This window comes from Elgaria multicarinata, chromosome 6 (genome assembly GCF_023053635.1).
Source record: "Elgaria multicarinata webbii isolate HBS135686 ecotype San Diego chromosome 6, rElgMul1.1.pri, whole genome shotgun sequence".
Lineage (NCBI taxonomy): Eukaryota > Metazoa > Chordata > Lepidosauria > Squamata > Anguidae > Elgaria > Elgaria multicarinata.
The window spans coordinates 84913521-84930820 of record NC_086176.1 but is presented as its reverse complement, the minus strand read 5'-3'; the positions used below and the strand labels follow the sequence as shown (position 1 = coordinate 84930820).

General features: G+C 42.2%; 1 protein-coding gene across 1 annotated transcript in view; it reads right to left on the bottom strand.

Moving 5' to 3' along the window:
* The window catches only part of S100Z (S100 calcium binding protein Z), a 39717-nt gene that overhangs the window by 11608 nt on the left and 10809 nt on the right, over window positions 1-17300 (bottom strand). The window contains exon 2 of the mRNA XM_063128647.1: window positions 2132-2273. Within this exon, the coding sequence (XP_062984717.1) occupies window positions 2132-2272 (141 nt within the window). The 5' untranslated portion in view covers window position 2273. The remainder of the gene's footprint in view (window positions 1-2131; window positions 2274-17300) is intronic.

Below are 17300 nucleotides of genomic sequence, written 5' to 3'. Positions count from 1 at the left end.
GGAACCAAGTGAAAGAAAGGTAAGGGGAAAGTCAGATTTTGCCTTTGATCCCCTCCCAGCACTGGAATGCCACCCCTGAGATCATCTCAAAAATTTATTTTGGTAAAATGAATTGGTCCTCTTCTGATCTAGGAAAGGCTTTGCAATACATGTTTTAAGGAGGAATCTGAAGGAGGGAAGGATGTAAGTTAGCTTCATAATTACAAAAGTAGAGACCGTTCTAGGCATTGGGAATTGCACAGTGGGAACCACAAAGATGAACATGGGGAGGTGACAACAGGGGATAAGGGATGTGCTTTTTTTTCTTTTTACTCCTCTCTACCTACAGGTTTGAATCCCTATTGACGTGAGACGGATAATGTGAAATAAATACTCAATCACAACCTCAGGCAGCTGGTGACCAGGATTCTCTGTTGTGGCACCCCGCCTTTAGAATTACCTTCTCTTCTCAAAATAGTTCGCCTGGCACTGTCTTCATTTTATTCTCTGCCCCAGTTGAAAACTTTCTATTGGTCCAGGTCTTTTAGTCTCTTATTATGTCTATTGGGCTGAATGTTTAACTGCCTGCTGTGGTTTATATGCTGTGTTGGATTTTTTTATTATTATTGTTCCTTTGTTGTTTTATCGTAAGCCACTCTAAGAGTCATGGCTGAAGAGAGGCCAATAAATAGATAAATAAATAATAAAAACAATTGCATACAATAAACTCCACATGAATCACTTCTCTGTGTATAAAGTATTTTACAATTCTTTCCATATTTATCCTAATAACAGCCCCGTGGCATGGATTAGAGCTCGTCTAGATAAGGGGATCCCCTACCATCTTTTTGGTTGCTGGAGTTCTTGGAAACAATATTAGATTAGATAGATCTTGATCAGAAAGAACAGGGCACTTCGTAAGCAAGAATGTTACACTCAGGTACACTTAAGGCAGGTGAGTTATGCCTTAACTGTTAAGAGAGCTTCAGTGTGCACACTTGCTTTGTGAATTCATTTTAGAAGCTCACATATCAGCGGTTTAACGAAGGACATAAAAAAAGTAGACCTTACATGACTGAAATAACCTCACCTCTAGTTGAGATGTTTGATTAGCACAGGGATCACCATGCCCATAGAGAATTTCCTGCACTGTACCATATAAACTGCAGCTGTCATGTACTGAGTTTTTCCACTGTTCATCCATGTGAGTGGCTTTTGCAAATGGGGACAAGGAACCTCACTGTGTAATAGCCCCAACTCAGGGCCTAAACAGACATTACATTTAAATCTGTGTCTAATGGCTATGTCCTTCATTCATTTTTCTCTAGAGTAGGAACACAGACCTGATCCCCCTACCATACCATGCTAGTTTCCCAATCTGAATTGGGGTCCCTGTGTCTACTCTAGAGTAAAAATGGGGATGGAAGAGATGTAGTAGCTAGACACACATTTAAAGCAATGTCTGTTATGACTTTCACACATTGGCCCCGTTCAGGAGACACCTTAAACCACAGCTTTAACCACAGTGGTTAAGCTCGAATGCCAGGTTGTGTTTAGAAGACACTTTAAACCAAGGCTTTAACCATGGTGACTAAGGCAAAAAGTCTTATTCACTGTGGTTAAAGCCATGGTTTAAGGTGTCTTCTGAACACAACCTAGCTTTCTGGCTTAACTACTGTGGTTAAAGCCATGGTTTAAGTTATCTTCTGAATGGGGCCAATGAGTTCTATTATACCAGGCATTAGGCAAATGTAATGGCTAGACAATATACTTAGCTGAACTATGGCATTAGGTTAATCCAAAGCTAACCAGCACGTTTCGTAACTTAAGTGGGATTTGAACCCAAGTGTCCCCCATCCCCACCAAAAATAACATGATATCTAGGCTAGCTGCTAAGTTTTCTAATAATGATGTAATCAGCATCCCTATCAATTTGGTTTCCCTGGATGTGGCATCATATAGCAAAAATGTGTGTGCACAATACAGCTGCTGTTGCAAAAAAGAAGAAGAAAAAAGAAAAAAAGGCTTGATTGCATGTCTGGATGAATGAAGGGTACATGAAATATTCTTCAAGGATCTTCCAATAGCTATTTCCGCCTCCCCACTTCTCCTTCCCAATAAATAATCAGCGAAAAAGATGACACTGTCTTACCGCAAGGAAGTCAGTAAGTTCGCTGGTCAGGAGCTGTTTGAGTTCTCCTTTATTGAGTTTATATTTATCCCCTTCTTTGGCTGAGTAATGGTGAAAGACCCTGATTAGGGTATCCATCGCACCCTCCAGCTGCGTCGGCATGCTGCAAAAGGATAAGGAGCAAAGACATATGACAACTTCGCACAAAGTGCAACCATGTCCTGATATGTAAAGACATAAACAACGCAGCTGCCCAGGAAAACCAACAGGACCCAAACTTGTTTGGTGCTGAATATTGTCATCTGACCAGGTGCACAAAAATATGTTGTTTACAATGCTAATTTAGGAAATCCATTTTTATTGATAAACCCAGGAAGAAGCTTTCATCCATTGGGTGCTGTATTCCAGAGGAAGGCATAAGATAGACCAGGGTCTACTGGCCATAGATTGGCAAGCAGTTCTGGCTCACTCCAGTTAAACAGCAGCAATTTTTTTTTTTATAAAAATAGTCTCTCTCTGTGGCTGCTGAAACAAAGAAAAGTTGCAAGGGATGTGTGTGAACATAGGGTTGGATCCAGGATCTGCTTTCTGCAAGAGAAAGAGACCTCCATGAGAGGAAGGGATCTGCTCACAGAAGCTTCCTCCACCCACAGCTCACCCCCTTCAGCAGGGTCTGCTGACTCTCTGTGTAGCATTTCCTGGGGGCTGGAGGAGCAGCCGTGGGAAGGAGGGGGCAGGGAAGTCCGCTTCCACCACCACAGTTGATCCCACTAAAATCTGGATCCAAACCCAGGAGTTTATTTATGTGTGAAATGGCTGAGAGCTCAGTTCTGTAATGGAAAACAAATTCCTGGGCTCAGCATATGCTCAGACGTACTCTTCGCCCTTTTAAGGTTCTAAGTGTATGTCTGCCCCACTGAACCACTACATAAACACTTGGCGCCATTTGGTGGATCTCAGGGATCTAGTTAAAAACAACAACACAACAACCCGGAATAGATCTCACACAAGATTAAAGTCTGCTCACCCCACCCCCTGCTAAAGTCAGTACTGAGCTGATACATGTTTTCTTGATAGGGCGAAGGAAAGAAAGGCATATGGCAAGAGCACTCAAATGCATCATTCAGGCATCCTCGCTTACCTGTTCCAGTGAAAGCGGTTCCGGGATACAGTATTGTCTCCAGCAGGAACAACAGACTGAATTCAACTTTATCCTGAGTGTTCCACCCTAGCCTACCAATTTCCCCTGAGGTTCTAGAGGGAAATCACCAATGACCAAAGCCCTGACGCCTGCCTTCTTTCACTTTATTTGTGACTGCTTGTTAGCAGTCAACAGGTGTAGGTGTCTTTCCCCAGGTGGCCTTCCTGAGGCCGGCTGCCTTCCTTGAGCATTCAGTAAGGAGCTGAGAGCAGAAAAGCTGCTGCTTCATTAAAACAAGGAGGACGGAAATGCAATTAGTTGCTAGGAGGAAGCCAACCTCTGGGAATAGAAGGACCACAAATACAGAACAAGACGGCTGCAGTATTTGGCCTTTTATTTATTACATTTATATGTCACACTTCCTCCCAAACAGCAAAGGCCAGCAAATGCAGCTTCCTTCCCCATTTTATCCTCACAACAACCCTGTAAGGCAGGTTAGGCTAAGAAATGCTGACTGGCCCAAGGTCACCCAGTGAGTTGCATGGCTGAATGGGGATTTTAATCTGGATCTACACTGTCCTAGTCTAACCGCTAGTCTAGGAATGGGGAATGTGAGGCCCTCCAGATGTTGCTGGACTATAACTCCCATCATCCCCACCAGTGGCTAGGCTGGCTGGGGCTGATAGGAGTTGCAGCCCAACAACATCTAAGGGGCCACATATTAAGAAGCTGCCTTATACCGAGTCAGACCCTTGGTCCATCTAGCCCAGTATTGTTGACACTGACTAGCAACGGGGTTTCAAGCACTTTTCTTTCCCAGCCCCCTACCTGGAGATGCTAGGGATTGAACCTGGGACCTTCAAAACACAAAGCATTCTGCTTTACCGCTAGGCTATGTTGCCACACCTGCACTACACCATGCCTTTGGCTTATTAAGGTATGGATCTAACTATAATAGTGAACTGCCCAGAGAGCTGCGGCTCTCTGTAATTGTAATTGTAAATCTTCCAGAGAGCTTCAACTATGGGGCTCTTGTCAGTGGGGCCCTGCTGGGGTGTGTGTCTTCATTAGGTAGGGTGACCATATGAAAAGGAGGACAGGGCACATGTATCTTTAACAGTTGCATAGAAAAGGGAATTTCAGCAGGTGTCATTTGTATATATGGAGAACTTGGTGAAATTCCCTCTTCATCACAACAGTTAAAGGTGCAGGAGCTATACTAGAGTGACCAGATTTAAAAGAGTGCAGGGCACCTGCAGCTTTAACTGTTGTGATGAAAAGGGAATTTCACCAGGTTCCCCATATATACAAATGACACCTGCTGAAATTTCCTTTTCAATACAACTGTTGAAGATACAGGAGCCCTGTCCTCCTTTTCATATGGTCACCCTACATTAGGTGCTGCCATGCCTTACTTGAGGAACATTCATCTGATGAAGAAGAGGAGGGGGAGAGCCAGCACAGTGAGCCCTAGTTGGAACCAGGCGGGGAGCTGGAGGCATCAGCTGACAGCAATCCCTTGGGGGGATGGCCCCAATCAAATGGCCCCAATCCCTTGGGGCTATTTGAAGAGCAGCCTGACACCTCCGATGCCATTCCTGGACTCCCCCAAACGCAGGAGGCAGAGCCAGAGATAATTCATCCATCCGAATGACGTGGGCTCAAACACAAGCAGCAGAGAAGCAAGAAGAGGCCACACCATGTAGCCTTCTGTAAAAGCAACATGCTGAGCTAATTACTCAGCTGTGTTGATTAACAGCCGGCTATAAATCAGCTCAGCCAGGGCCTTCTCGCTGCTCCAGATGACCAACCTCAACAGTTTGCCTTGCTTTTCTGGACCCTACAAATTCCTGGACCCTTGATGATACTCTGGACACCCCCGACTGGCTTTAATGCTTGGCATGGCTGAAATCTGTGGACTGGACTGCTTTTGACCCTGCTTCCTCCTACTAATGCTACTGGGAATCTTGTGTATGACCTTGGACTGGACTGGCTTCTCTCTTTGTTTACACCTCATTTATCTGAGCCTTGACCAGGGCACTTGCTGGCCTTGAAACAGGACAGGTGTCCAACAATGCCTACCCTTGACACCAGCTGTTTGTCAAACCCACCCACCCCCCACAATTAATATCAACTGAAGTTGAAGTAGGGATGAGCGAGAAGACATTGTATTTTCCCAGCAACTTGCAGTTCAAGTGCTAAAAAAATGCAATTTTCTCATCCCCACTAGTTGGTCAAACAAGTTTGGATCTTCCTGCAGCAATTAGATCAAACAGGAGAACACTTTGTTTGCATTCTATACAACTCCTTTGTTAGGACAGCATACTTCTGGTGGAGTGGCGGGGGGCAGGAGGATCCTCATTGGGAAAGGCAGAGCAGAGCACTGAAACTCTGATACGTAACAATATGGAATAAGAGGCGTATAATGTTGACGGATGTACATTTGTAGCTGGGAATTTTGTTTGGAGTCTGGCTCCCCCTTGTGCGTGGAATTGTTTACTGACTATTTCAGATTTAACTGGTGCTACTGAGAAAGCATGTAAAGTTTTCTTGCTGGAGGAAAACATGCGGAAGTGAAATGTAGATAGTTAAAACTCTGAAACCAGGTTCTTTAGGGTACAGCTGTATTCATGTTTAGACAGAAATAATGTTCTCCAACTCCCAGCAGGCCCCAGGCAGCATGGCTGGCTGGGTGATACTGGGAGTTGTCAGACGTTTTTCTGTCTAAACATGTATAGGATTGAAACCCGAAGCTGTCATGACAGCAAAATCAACAAGGGAATCGTGGGAAGTCTGCACCTTCTCAGCTTTGTGCACCTCCATCCCAGCAACTAGCTGGGGACAAAGCTGGGAGAACAACTGGGCTCATGAGCTGCTTCCCAAGCAAAAGGGCTCCTTAATAGGGATGCACATATTGTGCAAAATCCAATCCAGTTCACGGATTGTCAGGCATCTTTTGTTCCATCATCTGCCCACTGATGGAATCAGATTTTTTTTTCAGTTTCCAATTTTGTGCAAAAGCAAATTTGCCCAATTTGCATATTTTCATGCTTTAGCCTGCAGATGAAATGCACAATTTTGGCAGTTTTTTTGTTTTTAATTTTTGCATATTTTTCTACAACAAAATTTGTGCAAAAATCCCAAAGGCTAGGAAAATGGTCCATCAATTCATGGACTCCACCAGATGGAGGAAAAGCCTAGTGACCTGGCCTTCCTGCCCTAGCCCCAGGAAAGAAAATACCCATGGCCTAGTTAGGATGTGAGCATTAATCAGCAAACACGTAATATAATTAGACAAAACAATCCCTGCATTTTCGGGGCAGCAGCTTAAAAACCAAACCATTTAATGAAGCCTAAACAACCAAGGACTTGTCCAGATGGCTATAGTTTTGAGGAGGGGACTCTGGAGCATTGTTGCAGCACTTTTCTTCCCCACCAGCTAGATGTATGGCATGCAACTGGTACAGAAACATCACAACCCACAGTAGAAGCGTTGCAAGACTTCACAGTATGCTCCAGCACCAAACAAGGACTAAAGTAAACCAGGCAAGTTGAACTGCATGTGGTCCTGAAGGATGCACCCAAGAGCTAGGTCCATTTCTTGCTCCAAATCATACACATTACAGGTCAAGTGAGACTACAATGTAAATATTGCATGCCAAAGTTGCAACCCCAGACAAACAGCAGTGGGAAGCAAATTATGTACCAGCAACAAAAACATGAGTTCACATCTACTCTGCTATTATTGTTTTCAATGCCTTATTGTCTGTCCAGTTACGCTGTAGCAGTTGTAACCCTGCCTGGCCTGAATCTGCTCTACTGACCCTGCCTTTCCAATAAGTGCCAAGGCTTCAATTCTCTAGGAGCCTTGAGCTGAACTAGGATGGCACAGGCTCCTCCTCTGCCTGAATGATTTCCATTCTGAGTGTCATTGTAAGTACTATTTAACATTTATATCCAGTGCAGGAGATCATTTCTTCTCCTCTTCCCTCCTCATTCCTTCTTCCTTTTATATCATGATTGGTCCAGATGCAAGAAGCCAATTAGTGAGCAGAAACTATGAGTCAGACCCCGAAGTAGCAGAATTCCTTAAGAATCATAAAAGGAAGGGAGTAAATGAGATTTTTAGCTAGGTGCTGAATAAGTGACAGGTCCAAGAATTGAAAAAGGAACCCCAAGCACACAAGGTTGGGTGCTCTTGGATCCAGAACTGTCACTTGAGGCACAGGTGAACTCAGTGGCAAAGAGCACCTTTTACCAGTTTAGGCTGATATACCAGCTGCGCCCTTATCTGGACAGAGATAGCCTAGCTACAGTTATCCATGCTCTGATAACCTCTCGTTTGGATTATTGCAATGCGTTATACGTGGGGCTGCCTTTGAAAACAGTCCGGAAACTTCAACTGGTACAAAACAGGGCAGCACGCTTACTAACAGGGACTGGCCGACGAGACCACATTACGCCAGTCCTTTTCCAGCTTCATTGGCTGCCAGTCCAGGTCCCGGCCCGATTCAAAGTGCTGGTATTAACATTTAAAGCCCTAAACGGCTTGGGGCCAGGTTATCTGAAGGAACGCCTCCTCCCATATGTACCTGCCCGGACCCTAAGGTCATCTTCAGGAGTCCTTCTCCGTGAGCCCCTGCCAAAGGAAGTGAGGCAGGTGGCTACCAGGAGGAGGGCCTTCTCTGCTCATTCCAGCTGTGGAATGAGCTCCCTAAGGAGGTTCGCTTGGCACCTACATTATATGCTTTTAGACGCCAGGTGAAGACCTTTTTATTCTCCATTTTAACAATCTATAAATATATTTTAACATGGTGTTTTAAATTTGTAATTTTGCATTGCTGCTGTTTTTATCTGGTTGAGCTTTTTTATTGTATTTTATATTATGGTTTTATACTGTTGTTTTATATTAAGAATGGTTTTAATTTTTGTGAACCGCCCAGAGAGCTCCGGCTATTGGGCGGTATAGAAATGTAATAAATAAAATAAAATAAATAAAGTTCATCACTCTGGATGGAGCAATGAATGGTTGTATGTTGAAGACTTTGCCCATGATGTGAGATATCAATTTAAGGAAGAAATCTTGCCTAGGTCATTAAAATACTTACAGTAAGTCTTGGAACTTTCCCCAAGCCTGTTTGCAATGAACCTGTAATATAAGATATAACCAGGAGAGGGAGCCCTTATAACATATAAACTTAATGTGTATTAGAGATAAATCTGACAATTTCAATTTCTCTTGTTTTCCCACTATCAAAGTGTTAAATTCAGTTCCTACCAAACTTTGAGCATTTTTGCAATCTTGAATTCAGTTCATCCAAAACCCTTGAGATGTTTTGTTTAAGTTTGCATGGAAATTTATATGCATATTTGTGCACGTTTCTCCTAATGCATGCATTTTTACAGTTAATTTCAATAAACTACATATTTAGGTGTACATTTTTTGACTGGAGAATTTCATTGCAAAATTCATTCTTGTTTTAACTTAGGAGATAGTAGAATATGCAATGTCACCATAGATTCTCCTAGCACAGGTGAATCAACATATGTTCTACATCAAGAGGGCCCCTCGCCTGATGGGAATGAAACAGCAAAAAGTGATTCCCATCAGGGGAGAGGGCTCTCTTGATGCAGAACATATGTTGATTCACCTGTGCTAGAGGACTCTTTGTTGTTATGTTACCGTGATGCTTGTATAAGTGAAAAAAATTTAAAAATAGAAAAGTCAAGACAGGACAATACAGCAAACTGGTTGGCACAAACTGACTGTAATGCTTTTTTGGTAGAAAAGCAGGGTATGAATCAAATAAATAAAGAGATAGGTCTTTAACCGGCACCAAAGACTCACCATAGTTGATGCCTCCCAAATACCAGGAGAGAAAAATGGGCATTATGAATAACTTAAGTCCATTGATTTCAGTGTGTCTACTCTCAGTATGACGGGGCATCATGACTCACTTAAGTCCCTTGGTTTCACTAAGTCTGGATCCAACTTTGGGTGTACTGATAAAGACATGAAGCCTTTAGCAAGAAACAATATCAATCTTGCTCTGCAACATTCTTGCTTTGACCAAGTAAGCATAGAGTACCTGCCTACTATTCTGTGTAATTCAGAATTCTCCCTTTGTTTTCTGCAAGCAGGCAAATATCCAAGTGCTATGTTATGCATTACATAATCCTGTTAAGACACCCAAAAGAATTTGCTCAACTTGGAAAACCTAAGACTGTAGAATTAGAATCAGGTAGCAAAGTGCATGAGCAGTCAGAAATACGTTCCTTAGAAGAGCTCAAGTGTCAAATTCTTCAGGCTTTTTTCCCCTTCTTTACACATTTCTTTTCTTCATCACACATTGAGGCTGGCAGGGCAACCATATGGACCCATACAAAAACTATAAACACAGGCAGATTTTGGCACAAATTAAGTGTGCCGATCCACTCATATTTCCTGACCATAAGGATCGCATTTTAAGACACCTACAGGGTAACATTAATTTAATGTTAGTTCAATTGCACGATGTAGTAACTAACAGCCCAGTCCTAAGCATGTTTACTCAGAAACAGGGCTGGCTCCAGAGAGTAGCACAGTTGGGCATTTGCCAGGGCACCCAAATTAGTAGACATCCCGCTGCCCTAAGAGTGCTACCATTTCTACTTTGCACAGAGCATCCAAGATCAGATGCAGCCTAAGAGAATTCTTAGTTTATATGTCCCACCTCTTGTAGATTAAGAGTTTTCAGCATCTAATTTAGATTAGCCATTTACAGCCAATCTAGGGGCTAGCTCAAGACATTTCTCTGCCTGAGGTGAAGAACAAGATCCTTTCTCATTCCATGTACAAAAGCTGACTGGACGGGTAGTTGATTCTTTCTTCAACACTGGTAATGGGACAGCATCTTCCACAACACTTAAATGCTATTTAGGGGTGCAGAGCAAGGGCCCGTCTACACTTGTCTAGATGAAACGTAACAAGTTGGCAGAGATGACGTCAGCAGTCACGTGATGCTGTTGTTGTTACGTTTCTTCTCACTTTTAAAACCATTCCACTTTCTGTTAAAATCGTTTTAAAACTAACAATGTGCCCCAACCTTACGTTGTTTTCAATGCCATCTTTCAAAGTCATGTCTCGTGACCATGGTCTTTGCTTCCTGATTAGGACAAGTGAGGGCTTTTCTAGGGGAGGGAGAGCTGGCACAACGCGACGAGGGGGAGGGGGAGGGGGAGGGAGGGCGGTAAAAGAAGGGACAGAGGCTTAATTTTTAAAAAAAACTTTAGGGGCGCACATGGCCCCTTTAAGATGCTGCAGGGCTTCCCTCGTCCCTATGCGTCGCCCCGCCTCCCTGCCGGCTTATCCGGTCTAGCTCAGAGTCACCGGAAGAAGGAGGTTTACTTCAGAGCCGGTATGAGCATAATGAAGAACGTTCTAAAGAAGAGTGTGCCGGGGTAAAACGATAGAAGAAAAGGTATTTCGATTGACTGGGCTCAAGTTGCATTTTGTAACGTAGCAAGGGAGGACGCAACAATGCACTTAAACAACGGTGTAATGAATAGTGTAGATCCTGCCCAAGCCATGTGGCTCACAACTCTATCCTCTAATACTTTGCTGCCTCCTCACTCTGCCTAATGGTAGGGCCAGCCCTGATCACCAAAATGAGGACACCAGAGAACACCCCCCCTTCTGTTCTAGTATTATCCACTTGCTCCACGCCATACGTAACTTCGTACACTTCTATCACATCTCCCCTTACACGTCCTTTTTTCTAAGCTAAATGGTCCCAGACTTTGTAACCTTTCCTCATTGGGCAGTTGTTCTAGCACCTTGATGATTTTGAGTGTCATTTTCTGCAACTCTAACAATGTCCTCTTTGAGGCACAGTGACCAGAACTGTACACAGTATTCCAGGTGTGATTGCACCAAAGATTTATATAAAGACAGTATGATCATGGCAATTTTATTTTCAATTTCTTTTTTAATTATGCCCAACATAGACATTATTATTATTATTATTATTATTATTATTATTATTATTATTAGTAGTAGTAGTAGTAGTAGTAGTAGTAGTAGTAGTAGTATCCCACCAATACTGGGCCTCAAGGTGGCCTTACAAAATTTAAAACAAATACATTTTAAAGCCTAGGAAAAGAAATGTACAAAAATTAAAATACGATACAATATTAAAACATTAAGGGTTTAAATTACACGACTTTGCCTTTTTCACAGGCCTTAGGTAGACCTAACATTTATCCTGGGATCATCCCGGGGTCAACCCTGCCTGCTCCCGGGATATCCTGTGTGTCAATTACATGAACAGGGATGACCCCAGGATGATCCTTAGGTCTAGCTAAGGCCACAGTCACCACACACACTGGGTTCACATTTCATGGATCTGTCCACCACAACTTGAAGATCCCTTCATTGGTCAGTCACTGCTAGCTCAGATCTCATTAGCATATACATGAAGTTGGGATTTTTTGCCTCAACATGCATCACTCTACACTTGCTTACATTGAATCACATTTGCCATTTCAATGTCCTTCCTCCCAGTTTGGGAGGAAGATCCTTTTGGAGTTCTTCACAATGCCCCTTTTTTTGTTATTTTATTTTTAACCATCCTAAATAATGCTTTATCACCAGCAAAGCTGGCCACCACACTGCTCACTCCTAATTCTAGATCATTTATGAACACATTAAAAAATGCTAAATTTGCTCAGGAGTCTTTGGTGAAGAATTTTGTCAAAGTTTTTTTGGAAGTCCAAATAAACAATGTCTGTCACATAGTCTCTGTCCAGATGTTTACTGACACTCTCAAAGAACTGCAAAGGTTAGTGAAACTCCTCTTTACTCCTTTGTTTTCAGCAAAGCCTTTGCTAACCTTACTTTGATTATACCTGCCTCTGTGACCATCACGGGAAGATGTGACAGGCACATAAAAGAGCACAAAAAAGGTAGGAGAAACAGCTGGAAGAGAAACAGGAATGCCAAGAGATGACCATATATGGAGCAGGAAAAGTTGAGGAAAAATAAGAGAACGGCAAAGAAAAAGCAATTACACATTCTTGAGAAAGGACATTATCAGAGGACGTCTGAGAAGATTAAACTTTATGGCATACTTTGATATGTTATCCACCTTGTGCTTTCTGGCTAGGGAAAGATTCAGATTTAAAGAACTAGTCAAAGCAGAAATGTGCCATTATTCATTGCTCCTTTATGAATAAATGATTAACTCAAAGCTTTGACCGATAATCTCAGGTTTGAAGTGAATGTTTTGATGGGAAAAATACCACTGCAATAATCTCATGAATACTAAATTGGGTAACAGCCCATGGGCAACTCTGAAAGAGCACTTTAAATCTATTCACCCACAAAATTGGGAGAGTCTATAATCTAGTAGGAGAGTCTATGCTTATATGAAGAACGTCCTAGGTTCAATGTTTTTTTTAGTCATGGAGGAGAACTACCAGCGGCTACTGGCCATGATGGCTATATACCTCCAAGCCCAAAATGCTGAGCTTGAGCAGCAACAGGAATAGGGAGGAACTCTTGCCTCCAAGGCCAGCTTGTGGGCTTCCTGAAGGCATCTAGTTGCCCAATTTGGCAATCAAGATGTTGGACTAGGTGGCCGTTTCTTTGGTCTGATCCAGCAGGGCTATTCTTATGTTCTTAAAAGTTCCCTTTTTCAGGTCTGAGTTAGTGCCAGACACACAGCAGCAAGTGTTTCAAAAACAAAAGTGCTTCCTGGACTCCCAAGGCACATTTTCTCTGTGAATAAAAATGCGAGGCAAAACACTTTCTTACAGAGCAAATGGTTTTGCTTTTAGACCGAAAACGAATCAGAATCACCCAAGGAATCCCCTCCTTCCTGCCTTTCTCCATGAGTCATGGTTCTAAGCATGGCTTTCATCTAGCAAGAGACATCCTGGAGTCGTGAGTCATGCAGAAATGCACCTGGCAGTCTCCTCCAAGGGTGGGCGGGTAGTTCTGTGGTGTCCTTACAATCTTGAGTTTAATGATTCAGTCACTGCCGAGGCCAAGATACAGCATAGCCTCCGGGATAATGCGTAGCTAATGAAAACGACACATTTCAGAGCAACAACACATACAACTGGACAACTTCCTGGGGTGTTTTGGCCTTATAGAAGCTTTTAGATTTTTGCTGTCATTTTGGGAATTACAGCTTTAAGAGATCAAGGAAAGTGAAGTTAGGGATTGCAATAGTCACATCAGTCTAAACTGGGTTGAATGCAATTGGGTAGATGTAGATTTAGGCCTGCTTAGGTCAGATACAATAAAACCGATGGGGCTTTTAAGTCATGACTAACTTCTCCCATTTTACTCTGTGGTTCTACTCTATGCATAACTAAGTCCAGATCAAATGCATCATTAGCAGGATATTTGCACAGTGGATCATACAGACAGCAAGGGAAAGGGTGTTGTTGTTGTTGTTTTAAACAAAATCTAAAAGGATTGAAAATGAATTCATTTTCAAAGTGCAGCTCTGCTTGTGGTTCCTGTCACTATGAGAATTTACGTTAGAAAGAATAAGAGAGGGAGGACTTTTGGGAGGGACCGTAGATCAGTGGCAGAGGACATGCTTTGCATGAAGAAGTTCCCAGGTTCAATCCCCAGTGTGGGGGGCTGGGAAAGAAATGCGGCCTGAAATCCCAGAGAGCTCCTGTCAGTCAACGTAGATGATACTGGGCTAGATGGACTAAAGGTCTGAATCAGTATAAAGCTGCTTCTTACGTTCATGTGTTTCAATTGTGGCACCCAGCTACAGGGAAGCTCATCCATTGGGGTATAGAATCATAGAATAGCACAGTTGGAAGGGGCCTACAAGGCCATCGAGTCCAACCACCTGCTCAATGCAGGAATCCACCCTAAAGCATCCCTGACAGATGCTTGTCCAGCTGCCTCTTGAATGCCTCTAGTGTGGGAGAGCCCACAACCTCCCTAGGTAACTGATTCCATTGTTGTACTGGTCTAACAGTCAGGATTTTTTTTCCTGACGTCCAGCCGGAATCTGGCTTCCTTTAACTTGAGCCCGTTATTCTGTGTCCTGCACTATGGGAGGATCGAGAAGAGATCCTGGCCCTCCTCTGTGTGACAACCTTTCAAGTATTTGAAGAGTGCTATCATGTCTCCCCTCAATCTTCTCTTCTCCAGGCTAAACATGCCCAGTTCTTTCAGTCTCTCTTCATAGGGCTTTGTTTCCAGACCCCTGATCATCCTGGTTGCCCTCCTCTGAACACGCTCCAGCTTGTCTGCATCCTTCTTGAATTGTGGAGCCCAGAACTGGACACAATACTCTAGATGAGGCCTAACTAGGGCCGAATAGAGAGGAACCAGTACCTCATGTGATTTGGAAGCTATACTTCTATTAATGCAGCCGAAAATAGCATTTGCCTTTCTTGCAGCCATACCACACTGTTGGCTCATATTCAGCTTGCGATCTACAACAATTCCAAGATCCTTCTCATTTGTAGTATTGCTGTTTGGTCCTCTTGGCTACCTCATTGCCTGCCTTTAGGTGGGCCCTTAAGACAGTGGGCTGTGTTCTTATTTTTCTTTTTTTAAGTGAAACTATTTTAGGATTTGTAGTCTTATTTAGGGTGACCATATTTTGGAAACCAAAAGGAGGACAACATGGTCACCCCCAAGGGGGCGTGTCCAGTACCAAGGGGGCGTGCCCACCCGAACATAGCCTTGGTCACATGTCTGATTTTACAGCACACATTTAAGACAAATCTGTTCTACATAACATCTTAATGCTAAAATCACTGAAATAAAGAACAAGTGATTCAATGTATCTGAAATTAACTTCACTCACTCCTACTTTTGTAGGTTTTGCTGTACTTTGAAGGTTTTGCTATACTCTGTGTGTTACATTCTCCCCTTCCCTCAAATATCTTTTCTGACTGTATCTTCACCCATTGCAAGCTGCTGTTGTTGTTAACAGGGTTTGCTACTGGGTTTGCAGATCTGTTTCAAATTTGGTATGGCTAAAGCTCTACCTAAAAGCTATCATGGTGCCAACTTTCAGCTCTTTATCTTTAAAAATGAGTTTAAAAATTAATAATTTTAAAACCTCATTTTTAAAAAAAATCCTAAAAAATCAATGGATGAACGGATCCGTTTCAAATTTGGTGTGGCTAAAGCACTACCTAAATCCTATCATGGTACAAAGTTTCATCTCTTTATCTTTAAAAATGATGATTTAAAAAATAATTTTAAACCTCAATTTTTAAAAAATTCCTAAAAAATCAATGGATGAACGGATCAGTTTCAAATTTGGTGTGGCTAAAGCTCTACCTAAATCCTTTCATGGTGCAAAGTTTCATGTCTTTATCTTTAAAAATGACAATTTTAAAAATAATAATTTTAAAATCTCAATTTTTAAAAAATTCCTTAAAAATCAATGGATGAACGGATCTATTTCACATTTGTATGACTAAAGCCCTTACTAAGAGCTATCTGGATTTCCCCTCCCCCTCCCGGATTTGCCATCAAAAACCCGGACAAATCCAGTCATATGGTCACCCTATCTTATCAATACTACAAAATACTTTAGCCTCTACAGCAGTGTGGTGTAGTGGCTAAAATGTTGGACTAGTCCCAACTAGGCCATGGAAACCCAGTGGGTGACTTTGGGCCAGTCACAGACTCTCAGCCCAGCCTACATGGTTTGATTTCTTCTAGCTCACCTACACAATCTGAACTTGAAAGCTTCTGTGAACCCAATGCCCTACCAGTCTGCTTTTATGCATTTTATTATTGTAAAATACATCCCTGTCCCCATACTGTTGTTTTTATACTGTTTTTTATGTTTTTGATAGTTTTTACATTTTGTATACTTTTAATGTTTACTATTTTTAATTGTTGTAAACCGCCCAGAGAGCTTCGGCTGTGGGGTGGTATATAAATGTAATAAATAAATAAATAAATAAATAAATAAATAATATATTTAAAGCATTTCTTGGCCACTTTTCAGGGCAGGAGGCAGCTCAGAAGAAAAGATTTGTGTTTCTCTGTGCTGCTTTCATTACCTTTCCCTCTAGATTGGCCTCTGAGTCTGTCTAAAGGAGACACAGGGCTGGGGCAGCCATGGGATTCTTCATAATCACCTCACCTATTGGAACGTCCCTCCAAGGCCCCATTTATGACCTCAGAAAGCAGCCTGCACATTCCTTTCTGTGGTGGCTGCAAGAGAGCAGGGACTGGATACTGGAGTCCCCCCTTTTGAGGTCATAGCAGTCTCTGAACAATCCTCTAGTCCCTGGGATGTTTTCCATAGGATCGCTCTCTTATTGAATGAAAAGCCCTTTGCTCAGTTTTTTTTTTCATTTGCAGAGACTACAAAATGCCTTTGCATCCATCCGCCTTGCCCACTTTGTGAGCAGACCAGGTGGCCAAGTGAAAAGGAAGTCCTTGCTTGTTGATTTAGCAATTGTGGTGGTGGTTTTAATATAATCCCAGTATGCAAACTACTGCTGTTGCAAGACTAATGTAACTCAGATAGAGCTTTCCCTCTTTTTTTGTGTGTGTGAATTCAATGTAGATGAGGTATCTTATTTTTAGGTTTCTTAACATGAACGGTTGAATGTTATCCTATTTAATTTTTTTGATGTTTACAATGAATTGTCATTTTTGCTACATCATAATGATCTCACCATTCCTGATATTGAGCCGTTGACTGCTTGGAGTGAATGTTTCTTACATCTGCACATTCAGGGTTAGGTTGGGAAGAGAAATGTCACATTAGACTCAAGAAAGAAGTTTGGCAGAAATGATGCTGAGTTCACACTGATCCTACTATCTCCAATAGCACTGCAAGACAATACCTTAAAATGACACAATACAATTGGAGAAAGTATTAAAAGTCCTTCTTTATAAAAAAAAGTTTACAATATTGCTGCAAAGTACAGTTCTTTCTTTAAAAAAGGCATAAAATTACATGCTACATTAAGACTACATATTTGTCACACTGCATATTCACAGCACATTTAAAATAAAAGTGTACATATTTATATATATATATATATATATATATATAT